The sequence below is a fragment of the Zootoca vivipara genome, chromosome 3 (genome assembly GCF_963506605.1).
Source record: "Zootoca vivipara chromosome 3, rZooViv1.1, whole genome shotgun sequence".
Lineage (NCBI taxonomy): Eukaryota > Metazoa > Chordata > Lepidosauria > Squamata > Lacertidae > Zootoca > Zootoca vivipara.
In genome coordinates, this window is record NC_083278.1 from 104035078 (window position 1) to 104054794 (window position 19717).

Below are 19717 nucleotides of genomic sequence, written 5' to 3' on the forward strand. Positions count from 1 at the left end.
GCTCAGCAACTTCAATCCTAAAGAAAGCTCAACAACCTTGGTCGGCCCTCACACATGTGCACTTCATCAAATCTGGCCCTCTTTGAAAAAAGTTTGGGCACCCCTGCCCTACACAAATCCTGAGTGAAGTCCCTAAGGCAGTTGGATGGTGTCTTAAACCCCAAGGAAAAATCTGAACATGGAGAAGAAAAGGCTAAGGAGTAAACCCTACACAAATCTGAAGTGGTTGGATGGTGCCTTGTATGCCTCCTTCCAGCAACTCCTGCAGCCAAGCTGGTGCCAAATGTATTGCTCTGCTTCCCTTTTTAGACCTCATCAGCGAGTCTTGTCATCTGGTCAGCCCAGGACCTCCACACGCACTGCCCAGGCTTCCATCCTAGGGAGGACAATGTGGTGGTTTGACTTCACCCCTGGAGGTACACTCCATTGTCTCTCGAGACCGTCAGACGGATTCCAGCAACAAAAGCAACATTGTCTTGGAACCAAGAGACATTGCCTTACCCTTCAGCACCGCAAGAAAGAAAGAAAGAAAGAAAGAAAGAAAGAAAGAAAGAAAGAAAGAAAGAAAGAAAGAAAGAAAGAAAGAGGAACATTCTTTGTTATTTCCCTATTTCCACACCAAGGGTTTCCTTGAGTTGCTTCCCTCTCTCCCAGCTGCTGCACATGGCTGGGGGTGCCTTTCTGCCTGCAGTATTCATTAACTCCGCATTTGCTCTGCCTTGCGCTGGCTTCTCGGGTAATGTGTTGATAAATTGACCATTTCAGATTCCTCCGCAATGGATTTGCATGTGATTTAAAAATAGCTGCTGCTTGAGTGTATTCAGCAACGTTTCCTCTCTGGGGGGTGGGAAGGGAATCAATTTCTCTCCCCATCCCTGCTGCCCAGATTTAACTTCTAAAGAGGATCGAACCCTCAGTAATTATGAACTGCATCCTTAACATGCCTTTAAATCATGTGGATGGCATCTGCTCCGTGTGCACAACTGTACATGTTCCAGGGGCATCTCTACATGATGCAGAGGTGGACAACATGGTGGCTTCCATATATTGGTGGTGGGCTCAGCTCCCATGAGCCTCAGTCAGCATGGCCAATGGCCAGGGATGATGGAAATTGTAGCCCAGCATTATCGAGGGACAGGTTCATGTTGGCTACCCTGAGGGGTAAGGGCCATAGCTCAGTGGCAGAGCATCTGTTTTGCATGCAGAAGGTGCCTGGTTCAACCCCCAGCATCTCCACCTAGGTCTGGGAAGTCCCCTGCCTGAAACCACTGAAGAGTCGCTTCCACTCACTCATTATAGGCAAGTGTTTCCCAAATTTGGAACTCCAGCTGTTTTTGGACTACAACTTCCATCATCCCTAGCTAGCAGGATCAGTGGCCAGGGATGATAGGAGTTCTAGTCCAAAAACAGCTGGAGACCCAAGTTTGGGAAACACTGGTATGTAGACAATACTGAACTAGATCAGTGGTCTAATTCAGCAAAAGGCAGCTTCTAATGCTCCGATGCTGTTATAAGGAACACATGTAAAGTGAAGAGGAGGAGCTGCCGTCTTGATGCCACTCACCTTCTACATGCATGTTTCAGATGTTCAGTAGTTGCTCCCATAGTTGATGATTCACACGTGAGAGGGAGGTAGCAGTTGTCGGCATCCGTCTGTCTCGAAAGACAGTGGAGTGCGCCTCCAGGGGTAAAGTCAAACTGCTGGAGAATCACAGCACCTGCTGTGGCTGCAGAGACCGGCGATTCATAACTGCTGCCTCCTGTGTTGTTTTTGCTGCGTTAGAAGTACTGAAGTGACCTCATTGGGGTGCAAGCCTGGGCAGTGTGCATGGAGGTCTTCGGCTGCCCAGATGACAAGACTCGCCGATGGGGCCCAAAGGAAAGCTGAGCAATACATTTGGCACCAGTTTGGCTGCAGGAGTTGCTGGAAGGAGGTGTACAAGGGGCCATCAACCACTTCGGATTTGTGTAGGGTTTACTCCTTAGCCTTTTCTTCTCCATGTTTAGATTTTTTTCTTGGGATTTACTCCCGAAGACTTTTTCATCAATGAGTATAAGGCAACAGAATTTTAGGTCCAGAGTATTCCTTCTCCTAGATGGGCTACCATCCCAGTTTGACAAGTCCCATCTGCCCCTGAGAGGTAGGCTTGGAGTATCCCCAAATGTTGTAGAGGGCTCCCTCTCTAAAGTTTTTTTTTTGTACTTCTAAAGTAGAGAGAGAACCTTCCAGACAGTCTAATGAGGACTGAGCGTTCACAGTGGCCACAGAATGCTGACCCCCTAATAAGGTGAGACAGGGCCATCTTAGGCACCTTTGGCGTCCTGGTGCCGTGGTGCGACGGATCCCTCCGCCGCCCCCCGCTGCCCCACTTTCCAGCGCGACGGGCGGGTGGCCGGGCTCAGCGCGCAGCACGGCCGCCGAGGTCACTGCTCCGCGGCGGGTGGGCTTAGCGCACAGCGCTTAGTGCTGCGCAGTGGAGCGGGCGGCGGGCGGGAGCAGCTGCGTGGCGCCCCCCCTGGCGGGCCGGCGCCGTGGCGCCCTGCGCCACCCAGCCTGGCCGTAGAGCTGGCACTGAGGTGAGATGAGGCAGTTGCCTCAGGGCAGCAGGCTGCAGGCAGCCGGGTGGGGTAGCAAGTCTGGCCTCTGTAGGGCATGCCTGTTCTCCTCCAGCTAGTGTACCCACAACTGTGCAACTATTAAGAAGAAGAAGAAGAGTTTTATCACTACCCGAAGGAGTCTCAAAGTGGCTAACATTCTCCTTTCCCTTCCTCCCCCACAACAAACACTCTGTGAGGTGAGTGGGGCTGAGAGACTTCAGAGAAGTGTGACTAGCCTAAGGTCACCCAGCAGCTGCATGTGGAGGAGCGGAGACGCGAACCCAGTTCCCCAGATTAGGAGTCTACCGCTCTTAACCACTACACCACACTGGCTCTCATTAAGCCATGTGCTCCCAGGTAGCAGATCAAGAAACTCAGGACCACTTGGGAGCAGAGAGTGCAACAGCCATTGAGATACATTTTAGTAGTATTGATGAAATATTCTACTGTGTTGCTTTAAACAACAACAACAACCCTCTTCACCAGGAAAGAAACTTGAAACCTGCATTGCCTGGAGCTGCTGCGCTCAGCCTCACCTGAGAAATGGTGGGCCAGCTTTTGTTTCCATACAAACAAGAAAGCACTTTTCATATTTAGTTAGTTTGCCAGCTCTTGAAAACGGTACCTGGGTTGGATCTGTGGAATGGGGTTTGGGATGGGGCCTGGTGCTGTTGGCTGATGTGAGAGATGGGCAAGTCTTTATCAGTTTTGGTTTCTCTGTTTTCCATTTTCCCAGTTAAATAAATTCAGTTCTCCACATTTCCATGTGAGTTTGTTTTTTAAACAAAGAAAAAAAAGGCACCGCGAAAATCCATCTGAATTTTAGTGCAATTTTCTCCTAATATACACATTTTTGTATGCCATTTTTGTATGCCATTTCCGTTAAATAGAATGCATTTGTTTGCATTATATTTCACTAATACAGTGGTGCCTCGCTAGATGAAATTAATTCGTTCCACGGGTCTTTTCTTATAGTGAAAAATTCATCTAGCGAATCCCATAGGAATGCACTGAATTTTTTTTTTTACTTCCCCCCCCATAGGAAAGCATTAATTGAATTTCAATGCATTCCTATGGGAAACCGCGATTCACTAGACGAATTTTTCGTAAAACGCATTCGTCTAGAGAGGTAACCTTTGCTCGAAAAATCCTTTCGTTAAGCGGAAATTTCATTAAGCAGGGCATTCGTTAAGCGGGGCACCACTGTATATGCATTTTAATTGACACTTTACCCTCCAATATACATTTTTGTACACGTTATATGGTTGGAGAACTGCATCGCAAAATTGTGAAGTGTGAATTTTGAAGGAAGGCTGCATTTCCATTTGTGTATTGTCTCAGAAAATGTGGATTGAATAGGTTTGCCTATTGAATTTCTCTCTTCCCTCCCCCCACCTATTGCATCGAAAAATTCAGAGTGATTTGTATTTTAACATGAGCCTATTTAACTGGCACTTCCTGAAACAACATGTGACCCTAAGTTTCAACTTCCCTTTGGAATATGTACCCCTCCGGGTTTTGCAATGCAGTTCGCCAGCCACAATGTGTGCATGAAAATGCATATCTGGTGAGACTATTGTACAACATGTAGTATATTGAGGGAAGTGCTTACAGAAATACGTATGTTTTTAAATGGTAGACTGATGTGGAAATGTTGAGAACTGAACTGAACATTGGAAAAAGAAGAAACTGGTGCCACCTTCAAACCAATGCTGTGAGACTGCTGGGCCCGTGACACCATTAAATGAATGAATGGGCAAGGCTTTAGCTCCATGATACAATGTTTGCTGTGAATGCAGAAGGTCTCAGGTTTAATCCTTGGCATCTCCAGGTACAGCTGGGAGAGACCCATGCCTGGAACTCTGAAGAGCTGCTCTTGTCCACTCAGACAGCCATGAGTTAGATTAACCAACAGGCACCTTCCTGTGCTCCCGGTTTGCCTTTACAGCCAAAACACCTCTCTCCTCTCTAGTGCACATGTCTGCATAAAGAGACGTGCAAAAACGAAAACAAATTTGCTGTCCATGCTCACTCGCTTTTCAAATACATGTTTCATTTTACAGTCATACTTCGGGTTACAGACGCTTCAGGTTGCGTCTTTTCGGGTTGCGCACCATGCGAACCCGGAAGTACTGGAATGGGTTATTTCCGAGTTTTGGCGCTCGCGCATGCGTAGAAACACTAAATCATGCTTTGCCCATGCGCAGAAGCACAACCTGCATGTGTGCAGATGCGGTGCTGCGGGTTGTGAATGCTGTGAGTTGCGAATGTGTCTCCCGCACAGATCATGTTCGCAACCTGAGTGTCCACTGTACTGACAATGAAACAGTAGGCAAAACAAAAATGAAACTAGGCCAACTTGTTTGTTTGGTCAGTTGGCACGATGAGTTGTTGACATGGCACTTGCTGACATGGCACAAATAGGGTTGCCATATTATTATTATTATTATTATTATTATTATTATTATTATTATTATTATTATTATTTAAAAAGGTGAAAATCCAGACACAAAAGTTGTTCAGTTTTTTTCTTCTTCTGCCAAAGTTGATGAGCTATTTGTTTGTTTGGGGAGGGGAAAGGGGTAGAGCTTTTTCTTCTTCTTTGGGCCACAGCTGGTGATCTTTTTTGCAAACACTAAAAAAAGAAAATGATGTTTTTGAGCTTTTTTTTTTTTAAAAAGCCCCCCCCCAAAGATAATTTGGCATGGGTTGCCATACGTCTGGGTTTCCCCAGACATTTTAACCAGCGAATGAAAATTTCTGGACGCAGCTTTTGACAGCCAAACCCTGGCTATGTCAGGGAAATTCCAGACATATGGCAGCCCTAGAATGACATTAGCACGATGGACCTGATTGCTCCTGAAAAAGTATTACAGCCTAAAAGCAGACAGTGGCAGAGATGAGACAGTAGTGATCTGGCAGTAATTTTGTGTGCATGTGGTATGAAGAAATACACAGTTAGGCTTTGATTCACTTGGAGGTGGGGGTTCAGCCTATGTCCAGAAGTCCAGGTGTTGCTGGACTAGATTTCCCATCACCCTGACCATTGGTCATGCTGGCTGGGACTGAGGGAATTCAAGAATATCCAGACAATCACAGGATATCTGCTCCGAGCAGTAGTTCTGGAATGTGGGTATGCGAAAAGGGACTCATCCCCGGTGTTATGTACTGAGCTGAATCCTAGAACAATAGGATTCAGAATCAGCGGGAGCTACCCAATCCAACTCCAGGTGGAAGTGAATCCGCAACCTGATTGGCCTGCTGGAGCAGCCAATCAGGCGGCTGGCAGAAGTGAATCTGCTACCTGATTGGCCTGTAGGAGCAGCCAATCAGGCTGCAGGCAGAAGTCAATCCACAATATAATTGGCCCACAGGTGTAGCCCTGAAGTAGCCAATCACGCAAGGCCCATTGTGTAAATAATGTATATAAGCAGATGGTTTTGGGAAAAGAGCCATTCGTCTTCTCTTCTTCTCCTTGATGAATATGAGCTGAATAAAGAGCATGAAATTCACTCTCGACTCCGAGTATATTTCACTGGCGACGAAGGTGGGATCCTGATGAGCTGACCGCCACCACGCACTGCACCGCAGCACCGCCACCTGCTGCACCGCTGCATCGCACCGTGCATCCAGGCTTCAGCTCCAGGACCCAAGGAACCCAGAATGGCAACCGACAGCAGCTTCTTGCCATTCAAACCAGCATCAGGAGACTGGGAAGGGTACGCCGCCCGTTTCAACTTCCTCCTGCAAGCGAAAGAAGTCACCAACGATGCCATGAAGAGGGCGACATTCTTCAGCGTCTGTGGAGAGGAGACGTTTGAAATTGCCCGGGCTCTCCTTGCACCTAGAGATGTCGCTACCGTCTCTTACAAAACAATAATGGAACGGCTGAAGGAGCACTTTTCACCACAGCCCTCGGTGGTAGCTTGCCGAAATGCCTTCTACGCAAAGCGGCAAGCCCCAGGGGAAACCATAACTGGGTTTGTGACCTCCCTCCGCCAAGCCGCCCGGTTATGCAACTTCTCAGAGTTGGAGAACATGCTTCGTGACCGCCTCGTCGGTGGCCTGAGGGACGAGATGTTGCAACGACGCCTCTACGCCAAAAAAGACCTCACGTTCCAGATTGCTCTGGAGGAAGCCCTGGCAACCGAAGCCGCCGAGAGGTCAACGCAAGAGGCACGACCGGCCCTGCCATCCCAACCGAGGGTCTACCACGAAGACCTCACCGACGAATCCGAATCTGACAGGGAGGAAGTACACCGAGTACAGCGGCGCACTCAAGCAGCACACACACCACAGCAGCCTCGACGAGAAGGAGGGAACTGTGCAAGCTGCGGGGAGAACCACGAGAGGAGGACCTGTCGTTTCCGCAACGCAGAGTGCAGGCAGTGCAGAAAATTGGGACACATCGCCCGGGTGTGTCGGGCTCGACTCACCCGTCGACAAGCATCAGATGACCGACCCAGGAGCCCCAGGTCACACGGCACCATGCACCAAGGCAACTCGACGGAGATCACGGACTACCAGGTATTCCAGTTGCCCCATCCCAGCACAGAGAAAATTTATATAGAGGTACAGATAGAGGGAGCCCCATGCCGCATGGAGCTGGACACGGGTTCAACTCTATCCATAATCTCGGCCCGAACATTAAGGGAACTGTGCCCTAATGGGGGTCCCAAACTAAGGCCGGCCCCATTCACCCTCCGGGACTTCCAGAAACGTAAGGTCCCTACAATGGGGGTGGGGACCTTCAGGGTGCAATATCGAGGGCGAAAGCAACAATTGGACTTGCTGGTAGTTAAGGGCCCCTACGTTAGCTTACTGGGACTGGCATGGTTTGGACCTCTGGGGCTAGCCGTTACCGGGGTGAACCGCACTAGCTTACAAGTGGACGTGGACGCCATATGCAAAGAGTTTCCAGGGGTTTTCGATGGGGCATTGGGACGATATACAGGACCCCCCATTGCCCTACAGCTAGACCCCGCTGTACGACCCATCAGGCACAAGGCCCGCCGGGTCCCGTTCGCCCTGAAACCCCGCATAGACGAGGAATTGGACCGGCTCGTGGAGCAAGGAGTGCTGGAGCCGGTGCCCAACGCCCCCTGGGAAACTCCAATTGTCACACCCGTCAAGCCTAACGGTTCGGTCCGCATCTGTGCAGACTACAAATGCACCATAAACAAGGCTCTCACGGCCCATGCATACCCAGTGCCAGTGGTCAGCCATGTCCTCGCCACCCTGGCTGGGTCAAAAATCTTTGGCAAACTGGACTTGGCCCAAGCATATCAACAGTTGCCTGTGGACAAAGCCACAGCAGAGGCTCAGACGATTGTGACGCACAGAGGGGCATTCAGAGTAAAGCGGCTGCAATTTGGCGTTAGCGTGGCACCAGGCATATTCCAGAATCTAATGGACTCTCTCCTTAAAGGGATTCCTGGCGTCACCCCCTTCTTCGATGATGTACTGATCGCCGGGCCCACACCAGAGGAATTTGAGGACCGCCTCCGCTCCGTCCTGCACCGTTTCCAGACGGCGGGCCTCAAGGTGAAGCGGGAAAAGTGTTTACTGGGAGTGCCGCAGGTGGACTTTCTGGGATTTAAGGTGGACGCAGAAGGGGTCCATCCAACCGGTGACAAGGTACGGGCCATTTGTGAGGCCCCAGCGCCCAAGAGCAAGCCCGAACTTCAGTCATTCTTGGGACTATTGAACTTTTACCATGCCTTCCTTCCCCATAAGGCAGCGGTAGCGGAGCCCCTACACAGACTCCTAGATAAAAGGGCCCCTTGGGTGTGGGGCCAGCGACAAAGGGCCGCATTCCAGGCAGTCAAGGACTTGCTCGTCTCGAACTCGGTCTTGGCACACTTCGACGAGAGGCTGCCAGTGGTGCTGGCATGCGACGCCTCTCCCTATGGCATCGGCGCTGTCCTGGGACACCAACTCCCGGATGGAAGAGAGGTGCCGGTGGCATACTTCTCCCAGACGCTTGCTGCAGCCGAACGAAACTACTCACAGATTGACAAGGAGGGTCTGGCAATCGTGAAGGGCGTAAAAAAATTCCATGATTTCTTGTACGGGCGGCCCTTTACCATAGTGACTGACCACAAGCCGTTGCTTGGCCTGTTTGCCCCCGAGAAGCAGACCCCCCAAGTGTTGTCTCCACGTGTCCTCAGGTGGTCAATTTTCCTTGCCGGCTACCAGTATGCACTAATCCACCGCCCTGGGAAGGCGATGGGCCACGCAGACGCACTCAGCAGGCTACCACTACCAGAAACAGGCCCCGACCCAGCGCCTGCGCAAGAGGTTATGACCCTGGAGCTGCTTCCCGACCGACCCATTCAGGCACAAGAAGTTGCGCACCATTCCACAAAAGATAGGGTCATCTCCCGGGTCCTGGACTGGGTGTGGCGAGGATGGCCCAGCAGCAGCCCCGGGCCAGAATTCGCTGGCTACACAAACCGCAAACATGAACTGTCGGCCCACAAGGGGTGCCTGTTATGGGGAAGCAGGGTTGTTGTTCCCCAGCCCCTCCGCAAAAGGGTCCTCACAGCCCTACACGAGACACACCCAGGGGTAGTGAGGATGAAGGCCCTTGCCAGGAGTTATGTGTGGTGGCCGGGGATTGACAGAGAGATAGAGGCCTGGGTCCAACACTGCCAGACCTGCCAAGAATCCCGCCCGGATCCCCCAAGGGCCCCAGTCCAGCCCTGGGAGTCCGCCCGACATCCATGGTCACGCTTGCACGTGGACTTCGCTGGCCCCTTCCAGGGAAAAACATTCTTCATAGTGGTGGATTCCTACACCAAATGGCTGGAGGTCGCACTGGTACCGTCCACTTCTACGGCGGCAGCCATCCGGGTACTACGTAAGCTGTTTGCAACCCACGGGCTCCCTGACACCCTCGTCTCGGACAATGGAACCGCATTCACGTCAGAGGAGTTCCAGACCTTCACAGCGCAGAACGCCATCCGCCACATCCGCTCAGCACCATTCCACCCTGCCACCAATGGCCAAGCGGAGCGCATGGTGCGGACCACCAAGGACAGCCTCCGCCGCATAACACAAGGGGACTGGGAATACCGCCTTGACGCATTTCTTCTAGCACAGCACAGCACCCCAAGCACAACGACGGGCCGGAGCCCAGCTGAACTACTCATGGGCCGGCGCCTTGCAACTAGACTGGACCGACTTCACCCCGACAGAGCTCAGGATGAGGTAGTGGTGGGGAAAGGCAGGAACCCCCGGACATTTGTGGCCCAGGACCCAGTGTATGCAAAGAATTTTGGGGCAGGCCCAGCATGGGTACCCGCCACAGTCACCAAGGTGACCGGTCCCGTGTCGTACGAGGTACTAACGGAAGGGGGGCAATGTTGGCGCCGCCACTGCGACCAGCTACGGCGACGATTCCCAGGAGGAACCCGGGAGGAGAGCGGGACAGAGGGGTCCCAAGGGGACAGCAGGGCAGTGAGGCCTGTAGAGCGAGAGGGGTGGGCAGGGGAAGCAGAAGCAGTAGGCACAGAGGGGCGCCCCGAGGCTGGAAGGACACCAGAACCAGAGTCACAACCTAGTGGTTCAGTGGCGCCAGACCAGACAGCCCCGGCACAGCCAGCAGCCTCGGAACACGAGCCAGAACCAGAACCCCTGACCAAGGAACACCCCAGGCCACAACGCACACGGAGGCGGCCAGCAGACCTTGGGGACTACGAATGCAACTTCCCGGGCAGGACTGGAACTTAGAGGGGAGGGGTGTTATGTACTGAGCTGAATCCTAGAACAATAGGATTCAGAATCAGCGGGAGCTACCCAATCCAACTCCAGGTGGAAGTGAATCCGCAACCTGATTGGCCTGCTGGAGCAGCCAATCAGGCGGCTGGCAGAAGTGAATCTGCTACCTGATTGGCCTGTAGGAGCAGCCAATCAGGCTGCAGGCAGAAGTCAATCCACAATATAATTGGCCCACAGGTGTAGCCCTGAAGTAGCCAATCACGCAAGGCCCATTGTGTAAATAATGTATATAAGCAGATGGTTTTGGGAAAAGAGCCATTCGTCTTCTCTTCTTCTCCTTGATGAATATGAGCTGAATAAAGAGCATGAAATTCACTCTCGACTCCGAGTATATTTCACCCATCAATACCTTTCTACCCAGTGCTCTTAATATGCAGCACTTTTAAATTAACTGATGCCACAGTCCTATACACACCTATCTGGGAGTAAGTACACTTTAATTTAGTGGAGCTTATTTCTCAGCAGACCTTGTGCTGTAAAGCTCTACCTGCTTCAATGGTCAATTAAAGCCCTGCTTTTTATAGTTTCTGCCCTGCTTAGGAGAGCATCACCCCCTGACCCCTGTATTTAGGTAACACCAAGTTATTATGCATGGCGTAGAGAAAGTTGGTAGAGATATCTTTTTCTCACTCTCTCATGGACGTCCAACAAAGTTGAATGTTGGAAGATTCAGAATGGACAATAGAAAGTACTTCTTCACACAACACATAGTTCAGCTTTGGAATTCGGTCCCCAAAGAAGTAGTGATGGTGATTAATGTGGTGTGGGCAGATTCACGGAGGATAAAGCCATCAAAGGTAATGCTCTACATAATGCCTCTGAATGCCAACTGCTGGGGATCATAACTGGGGCGAGTGCTGTTGTGCTCAGGTCGGGCTTCTGGGCTTCCCACAGCCATCTAGTTGTCCACTGTGAGAACAGGATGCCTGGCTAGGTGGTCCATTGGTTCCAGTAGTTGCTGGTGCCCATAGAGACTGGTAGAGCAGAAGACTTAGAACCCAATTGTAGTTGGTGTCAATGACAGTCAGAGCTGGCTGATTCTAGTTTTGACCCTATTGAGTTCTATCCTGGTAACACTGAGAATAAGGAGAAGGAAACTGATACAGAGGAATGTACTGGGTGTACATGAGCAGGCAGGCAGGTGGAGGCTGGTTAAGGGCAGAGTTTGGTGGGGCAGTACCCCATTTCCTCTAATGGACCCCCCTTCCACTGTTTCTTCTTATGTTTTTATCAGCTAACTAGGAAAAGTAGAACTCCCCTGAAGCACTGCCTGAGCCTCATTGTACATTCTAACAGCATATACTCTCAAATAAAAAAGAGAGAGAAGATCGTAGAAGTAACTAGTTGATTTCAGAAAAATCAAGCAATATTTACATAATTTACATAATTACAAGACATGGTGTGAAAGGAGGGAACATAGCCAAGGGACTGCAAAAAGCAAATTTCAAAGGTCTTACTTTAAGGCTGTTCAATGCATTTTGCTGTTCCCTAAAGAGTCTTACCCAATACAATATTTCTGAGTTGTCCCAATGAGAAAGAGAAGAAAGAGCTCTCTGGACCCCAAAGCCAGAGAAGTTCTGGCGGAGGAAGCTAATTCAGTATATTATTTTCTCTAGACTTCTAGAGATTTCCGATGGGCTTATGCGTCACAGATAACAAAGAAAGGAACTAAGTTCCACATTCTTTAACAAGGAACTATTAATGTCATCAAAAGCCTGATCTGGGAATATTAGCTTCCCCAGAGTCTTCCAAACAATGGATTTCCTTTAATTTCCAAAACAAAATCCTTAACTCTTAGGTCTTGGGGTTGACACCCCCCTCCCTATTGTCTTTGGAATTGCCTGACGATGAACTGCTTTAAACTTTCCTCACTCTCAAGAATGTTCCATCTCATCTTCATTCATTTATATCTCAAGCTGAAAATATTAACAGAACTATTGTTACTAGAGAATCTGCTAGATGATTTCTTTATTTTCTATTATCTTTTTTCCCCTGCGTATACAAATATGGTAGAGGACTAATTTATATGAGTGAAACTTCTGCGAGTGACAGAAAGATGGCTTAGTTTGAAAACAAAGCGAAAAGGGCAGAGATAAAAAAAATCATGACAGCGAATCAAGCTTGAGAGGAAAATAAATCTACCGCACCTTTTTAACATGTGCTATTACGAGAGATTGGCAGCGGTATATATAGACAAGTTGATTACGCCTCGGGATTCAGGGAAGCATATGATGCTGAAACAAGAGAGCAAAGGTTTTGGGGGCTAAAATGAATCTTATTTCATCAATATTGTCGTGCAATATGGGCAAAATTGGGGCCAGACAGGACAGTCACCTTATTACTGGCACCTGTAACTTTAACAGGAACAAGATATAATATTAGCAGATGCTAGTGTAGATCTCTAAGTTTCACCTCTCTCTCACTCCCTCCACCAATTCTGCATGTTTTGGTTGCATTTCGTCATTTCTTTTGCAAACAATCAAGATGTACATAAATTTTGTGAAGTAATAAATTGTTAGAGGCAAAGGAGGGCTTCTGGTCGCTTGGCAACCCGATTTGCTATCACGTTTTGCGTTGCTGGCTGGCAATGTTCATTCAGGGCTTCTGTATGTTTGCCAGCTGAGCATGGCGAGGTAAGAAGCACCTGAAAGCAGGGCTGGGCAACTGTTCCAAGTCCTTTCGTGTTTGTGGAAGGAGGGGCAGCTCCTGGCTATGATGCCACTGGTCCTCTCCTCCAGTGCACTCTGGCTGGGGACGTTTGGCACCCCACCCCGGCATTGCGCCTTTAGTTCTAAGAATAGTTACATTTGGACGGAGAGGCGTGGCACTCTCCAGCAGTTGGAGGGATGCCAGGAGCTGCTCTCAGACTTCCCTCTTGGTACCTCTTGTTTATCACCAACACCACTGTCAATGGCAATGGCAATTTCAGTTCTCTGAGTGCTGTTCCTTCAGAAGCCAAAACAGCACCAACCCACTGAATGGTTAAGGCGCATAACAATTGACCGTTGTGCACATTTACCAGCAGAATGCAGAATGACCGGAGAATATACGAAATTCATTTGATATATGCATATTTCCCAAGGTCTGTAGGGAAATAAGTATATTTACCAGGAAATGTGCACAGTTCCCTCTTAATGGAAGGATGAAGTGTACATTCGCCATGAGACTTGGTGAAAGTGCACAATGGCTGGTTGTTATGCACAGTAACTGCTCAACACACACATATAGAGAGGGAGGGAAAGAGAGGAACAGCCACTCTTGGGTTTGAACATCTATGCACCTAAAAGCATATGGCATTTTGTAAGCACTGAGAACATATTTTAATCTAGAAGTTAAAATTCTCTCTCCCTCCCTGCATATGCATCTTAGTGAGAGTGTGTATACATGTAAATGGACACCAAATACTAGTGTACTAATCTCATTCCATTTCCACCTATATTGCTGAATGTGTTTTGAGTTGCATTTATTCCAGATTGAATATAAGACCTTTCTAACAACACTTAAATTTTATTTTATTTTAAATGTTTACCATTTATTTATTCCATTTTTAAACCATCCATTTAGATACCAGGATGGTTGACAACATTAAAAAAAACAACCCCACTATAAAATTACAATATCCATATAATAACAATAACTAAACAACTGTTTAAAACTCTTTTATTATATACAGGTTTGTGCTAGAGGACCCTTAGGCCACCTTCCAATTCTACAATTCTATTATATCAATATATAGAAACGGCAGCAGATTTCACCAATAACCTAAAACTTTACCAGACTATCATTCCCTCTCAAAGGCCTGGATAAAAAACAAGTGTGAGTTTTCCTGGCCCTGCAGGCCCCATAGAGGAGGGACCGCCTGCACCCTCATGTTTTAATACTTTAAAAACCTATTAACCATGGCAGCCAACACAGAACAAGTGACTGCAAAATAGGCAATGAATCTGCAGCATTCTGCAAACCTGAGCCTTTGGACAGTGATCTATGGCATTAAATGGAGGGGTGTTAACAAGAAATATACCAGTATATATCTTTCCTCTGTGACATGTTGGAGGGGGACTTTAGGGTTGTACTGGGTGCTCCTGGGAAGCGTGGATCTATTGGTGGCAAGCAAACCTCGATTTCTAATAGTAGTAAGCCATTTGTTGATAGGGGCCCAGCAGTACTTAAATTCTCAAAGCTGGGAAGCAAAATTGCTGTTGCAAAACTGGCTGGATGCAGAGGAATTGTGGGAGGCACAAGCTGGGGAACCCCAAGGGAACCCCCAGGGGAAGAAGGCTCAGAGCCAGGGGATTGGTGGTGGGACAACAGTGAGTGGACAGAGGGAAAAGAGGGAGAAGACTGGGAGGGGGAGGTATCAGAAGCTGGAGAGGTCACAGGGTTTAGTGAGCTGGGAGAGTCTGTGGCAGAGAACAGTCCAGAATCAAGGGCAGAAGCTGAATCAGGACGGTAGGATGAGGGAGGCAGAGATGAGTCCGGCTTAAGAAGAGGCACAGGCATCTCCCTCTTCTGCTGCAACCCGTTCTCCTGTCCCTTGGTCTCCCAGAACCAGGAGACACACACTTTCCTAACAATATGTGAATTGAATCGGCCATCCTTCAAAAGTTGCACTTCTCTGCATTTTGCGATGGAGTTCTCCAGCCAAGTAATTTGAGGTCTTCCAGAACAGATCTGATTAACCCTTCTAAGGGCTGGTGACTGAACTACTTTTATTACACTTTATTGTAGGTTTTTGGCGGCCTAGTCTGGATCCTGGTGGCTTCCACTAAAGTTCACGATCCGATGAGTCAAGGCTGGGTGATGTTCGTCTCAGTGTTTTGCTTTGTAATTTCAACATTGCTTTTGTTTCTATATATGTGTGGCGCTCATGGAGGGAAGTCGGCTTGGGTTGCTGTGGTAAGTCTATTTGGAAATATTAAAACACCAGTATACTCCCCCACCAGCCCCAAATACAGTGCTCTTTATCCATGCATCAGATGTCACATGATCTAGATTTTGGCAGAGGAAAAGGGTGCCATAAAACTAGAGTTTAAACAAATTACAGTTTCCAGTGTTCAAACACAAAGCAGGAAACTGTGCTTTGTGTAAAAATGGAAGCCAGCGCTACTAAACTCCTCCCTGCGGCTGTGAAGTGCAGTGTGTGGGCCAGAGTGTGAGCACTGTGGAGTGCTTCTCATTATATCAGAACCAGCCTTAGAATGCCATGAGAAATACATTTAAACAGAGCCCAAAGTACCCACTCACAGAGGAGGCTACCTGCCAAATCTTATTATGAATCGCTGCTCTGGATTTGGCATCCATTTAGTTCTGAGGCATGCCCAGTTCAGAGGCCCTGGCAGATTCTTGTCCAGAAGTCTTACCTTCCAAGTTCCGGACTGCAGAATCCGGGACCGGCAGCCATTTGACACCGGAAGTTGCATCGATGTAACTTCTGGTGTCGCTTTGCCCTTCTGTGGGCACCAAAAATGGCCGCCGCCGGCTTCGAAAGTCGCTTGTACGCATGTCAGGAAGTGCGTCGACGCAACTTCCGGTGTCGCTCTGCCCATCTATGGGCACCAAAAATGGCTGCCGCCAACACCGGAAGTCACGTCTATGCACTTCCGGACATGCGTAGATGCGACTTTTGAAGCTGGCGGCGGCCATTTTTGGTGCCCATAGAAGGGCAAATCGGAAAGGAAAAAAATGGCCACCGGCAGGAGAAAATAACGGAGAAAAACAGGAGACGAAGTGATACGGGGGACCACCGGGGAAAGGTAAGTAAAAAGGGGGTTTTCCCAGGGAAAACGGGAGACTTGGCAGCTATGCCAGAAGTGCATGATCCTTGCGTGCTTTTGAAAAGCATGGCACCGACTCTGCTCAGAATGCAGCATGCATCTCCTCCTGCATACAAACTCTCCCTCTAAAGCTGTTAGTCATGGCAGCGTATCCTATAAAACGGCCACTAAGCAAAACAAACTTCTCACCAGTGTCAGGTATTCTCTGGCACAGGGATATGGTGGGGACACCTTCTCCTGCACTGGTCTTAGGGTCTTTGTGCTGTTTTCTTTTCCAGGATGCTTTCTACCAGGTAATTGCTTCTCTCTTCTACCTGAGTGCGGCAGTTGTGCAAGCCTATACTACCTATCACATGAAAAATTTTCCGGACGTTTTTAAATACTACCAAATAGATATTGCAGCAGTGGTGAGTATACAACTAGGGCTGGAACAATGATCGTTACACACCCACCCACACCCAAATGACTTGTGAAAACTGCAGAGGACAAGTGCCTTCTTAAAGAAGCATCACTACCTTCCCTGGGGCAAAGGATGAATTGCCTCTGCCGTGACACATGCATTAAATCACCTGAAAACAATATATGCTGCCTAAATAATAATAATAATAATAATAATAATAATAATAATAATAATAATAATTTATTATTTATACCCCGCCCTTCTGGCTGGGTTTCCCCAGCCACTCTGGGCGGCTTCCAACAGAAATATTAGAATACACTAATTTCTTAAATATTAAAAGCTTCCCTAAACAGGGCTGCCTTCAGATGTCCTCTAAAAGTCTGGTAGTTGTTTTTCTTTTCGAAATCTGGTGGGAGGGCATTCCACAGGGCAGGTGCCACTACCGAGAAGGCCCTCTGCCTGGTTCCCTGTAACTTGACGTCTCGCAGCGAGGGAACCGCCAGAAGGCCCTCAGCACTGGACCTCACTGGACCGGGCAGAGCAATGGAGGTGGAGATATATTGGACCGAGGCCGTTTATGTTTCCATTTGCATGCAAATGTGTGGTGAAGTGGACTAGGGCCTGGGAGAACAGGGTTCGAATGCCCACTCGGCCATGAAGCTCACTGGTTGGCCTTGGACCATATAGATTCACAAGTGACATTGAATTAAAGAGCAGCATCAACAAAGGAACCAATCAAAGTAAAGGATATAACTCCAGTCTCCCTCAGCCCAACTAGTTGTGTTACAAATGTACAGGAGCTGGGTTGCCCCTCAAGATTGGGTGGCCGGCGTGTGTGTGACATCACACACGCCATGGGTCGTGTGATATCACACACGTCTTCTAATGCCATGCAAGCCAGACCGGCCCGGCCTAGTGGAAGTCTGCACCAGCCTGCATGATGTCGGGAGATGCTGTGCAGGCCGGTGAGACCTTGTTCGGCGGTTTTGGTCTCTGCCCCCTCAATATTTGGGGGCTGAGCTCCCCGATAAAGAATATTGGGAGGGCTGACGAAAACCTCTGCCCCCTAGAGTTGGCATATCTGTACAACTCCTAGCATCCTAGCATCATGGAGCAATAAAAACCCATAGTTGCCAATCTTAAGGCAGTAAACAGGGCCCTCGCTTAGTCCTTTAGCAAAGCTCACAAACCAAAAAGGAAGAAATACCCCAGGACAGCCGCCCACACCCTTCCCCATCAAAAAAGAGAGAACAACACCTTTTAAAACCTACAACACACCTTTGATATCGTTCCAAGGGGTTGGGCATTTCCAATTCTAACCCCCACCCCCATCGATTTTACAGTTGTTATGAGGAGACCCACCTAAAACATGGGGCTATGAATCACCATAATTCACCTGGGAGGGGGAAATGGGAGCGACTGGGACCCCCCAGCTGTTTTAGTGGGATCCTTGACACACTTCCTGCCTTGATTTTCCAAGACAATTTACTGTCTCGCTCTAGTTTAGGCCGCATGGCTGCTTCTCTGCCATTCTAATCATAACGCCACAGTCCCCAGGAGCCTTATCAAAATAATAATAATAATAATAATAATAATAATAATAATAATAATAATAATATATTATTTATACCCCGCCCATCTGGCTGGGTTTCCCCAGCCACTCTGGGCGGCTTCCAACCGAATATTAAAAAAGTACAGCATTAAACATTAAAAACTTCCCTAAACAGGGCCGCCTTCAGTTGTCTTCTAAAAGTAAAATAGTTACTTATTGCCTTGACATCTGCTGGGAGGGCGTTCCACAGGACGGGTGCCACTACCGAGAAGGCCCTCTGTCTGGTTCCCTGTAACCTCACTTCTCGCAATGAGGGAACCGCCAGAAGGCCCACGGTGCTGGATCTCAGTGTCCGGGCTGAATGGTGGGGGTGGAGACGCTCCTTCAGGTATACAGGACCGAGGCCGTTTAGGGCTTTAAAGGTCAGTGCCAACACTTTGAATTGTGCTCGGAAACGTACTGGGAGCCAGTGTATCAGGACCAGTGTTATGTGGTCCCGGCGGCCACTCCCAGTCACTAGTCTAGCTGCCGCATTCTGGATTAATTGCAGTTTCCGGGTCACCTTCAAAGGTAGCCCCACGTAGAGCGCATTGCAGTAGTCCAAGCGGGAGATAACTGGAGCATGCACCACTCTGGTGAGACAGTCCACAGACAGGTAGGGTCTCAGCCTGCGTACCAGATGGAGCTGGTAGACAGCCGCCCTGGACACAAAATTAACCTGTGCCTCCATGGACAGCTGTGAGTCCAAAATGACTCCTAGGCTGTGCACCTGGTCCTTCAGGGGCACAGTTACCCTATTCAAGACCAGGGAGTCCTCCACACCTGCCCGCCTCCTGTCCCCCCAAAATAGTACTTCTATCTTGCCAGGATTCAACTTCAATCCATTAGCCGCCATCCATCCTCCAACCGCCTCCAGGCATTCTCACAGGGCCCAAAAGCGGCACAAAGGGCCCAAGCCGCTTGTAAAGGAGAGACACAGTCCTGGCACAATGTCATCCATTTTGATCCATTGTGGCTGTCCTATCGTACTTATATAGTGTACCATAAGTGCAGGGTGTGATGCATACACAGGGCCTAGAGAAGCTGCATGCCTGAGGTAGGCTGGACGAGAGACAAGAGCAAGCACAGGAATACACACGGTAAAGTGGGAAATTATGGAGGGGAGAGATGCTCAGGATTGCTAGTTTTAGCAAATTGACATATTGAACCTTCTTTGTTTCTCTTCTAGGTTTTTGCCTATGCAGTCACACTGACATATGTGATCCACATGGTATTCTCGCTGCTGAGATGGAAGTCCTCTTAAAAAAATAATAATAAATCTCTGAATGTCTTTTTAAATTAGATTTTTGCAGGTGTATTTGGTCAGTCACTATCAAAGTGTATCTAAAGGATTGTCTTTCTTTGGAAAATTTGTATACACAACAGTGTACTTTTATTGTATTCTGACAAAAAAAATTAAACAAATCCTTGTGCATCTCTTTTTAGCTTAACTCCCCACCCCCCACCCCCTCCCCGAGTCTTGGTCAGATAGCTTGCGGAACCGAGGAAACTGGGAATATCTCTTAAATATATTTGTATTAAAAATGTCTTTTATGTAAATGGAGGTAAGGT

General features: G+C 48.6%; 1 protein-coding gene across 1 annotated transcript in view; it reads left to right on the top strand.

Moving 5' to 3' along the window:
• The window catches only part of MAL (mal, T cell differentiation protein), a 32744-nt gene extending 13027 nt beyond the window's left edge, over nucleotides 1-19717 (top strand). Inside the window, exons 2-4 of the mRNA XM_035110685.2 lie at nucleotides 15109-15276; nucleotides 16433-16561; nucleotides 19335-19717. Of these exons, the coding sequence (XP_034966576.1) occupies nucleotides 15109-15276; nucleotides 16433-16561; nucleotides 19335-19409 (372 nt within the window). The 3' untranslated portion in view covers nucleotides 19410-19717. The remainder of the gene's footprint in view (nucleotides 1-15108; nucleotides 15277-16432; nucleotides 16562-19334) is intronic.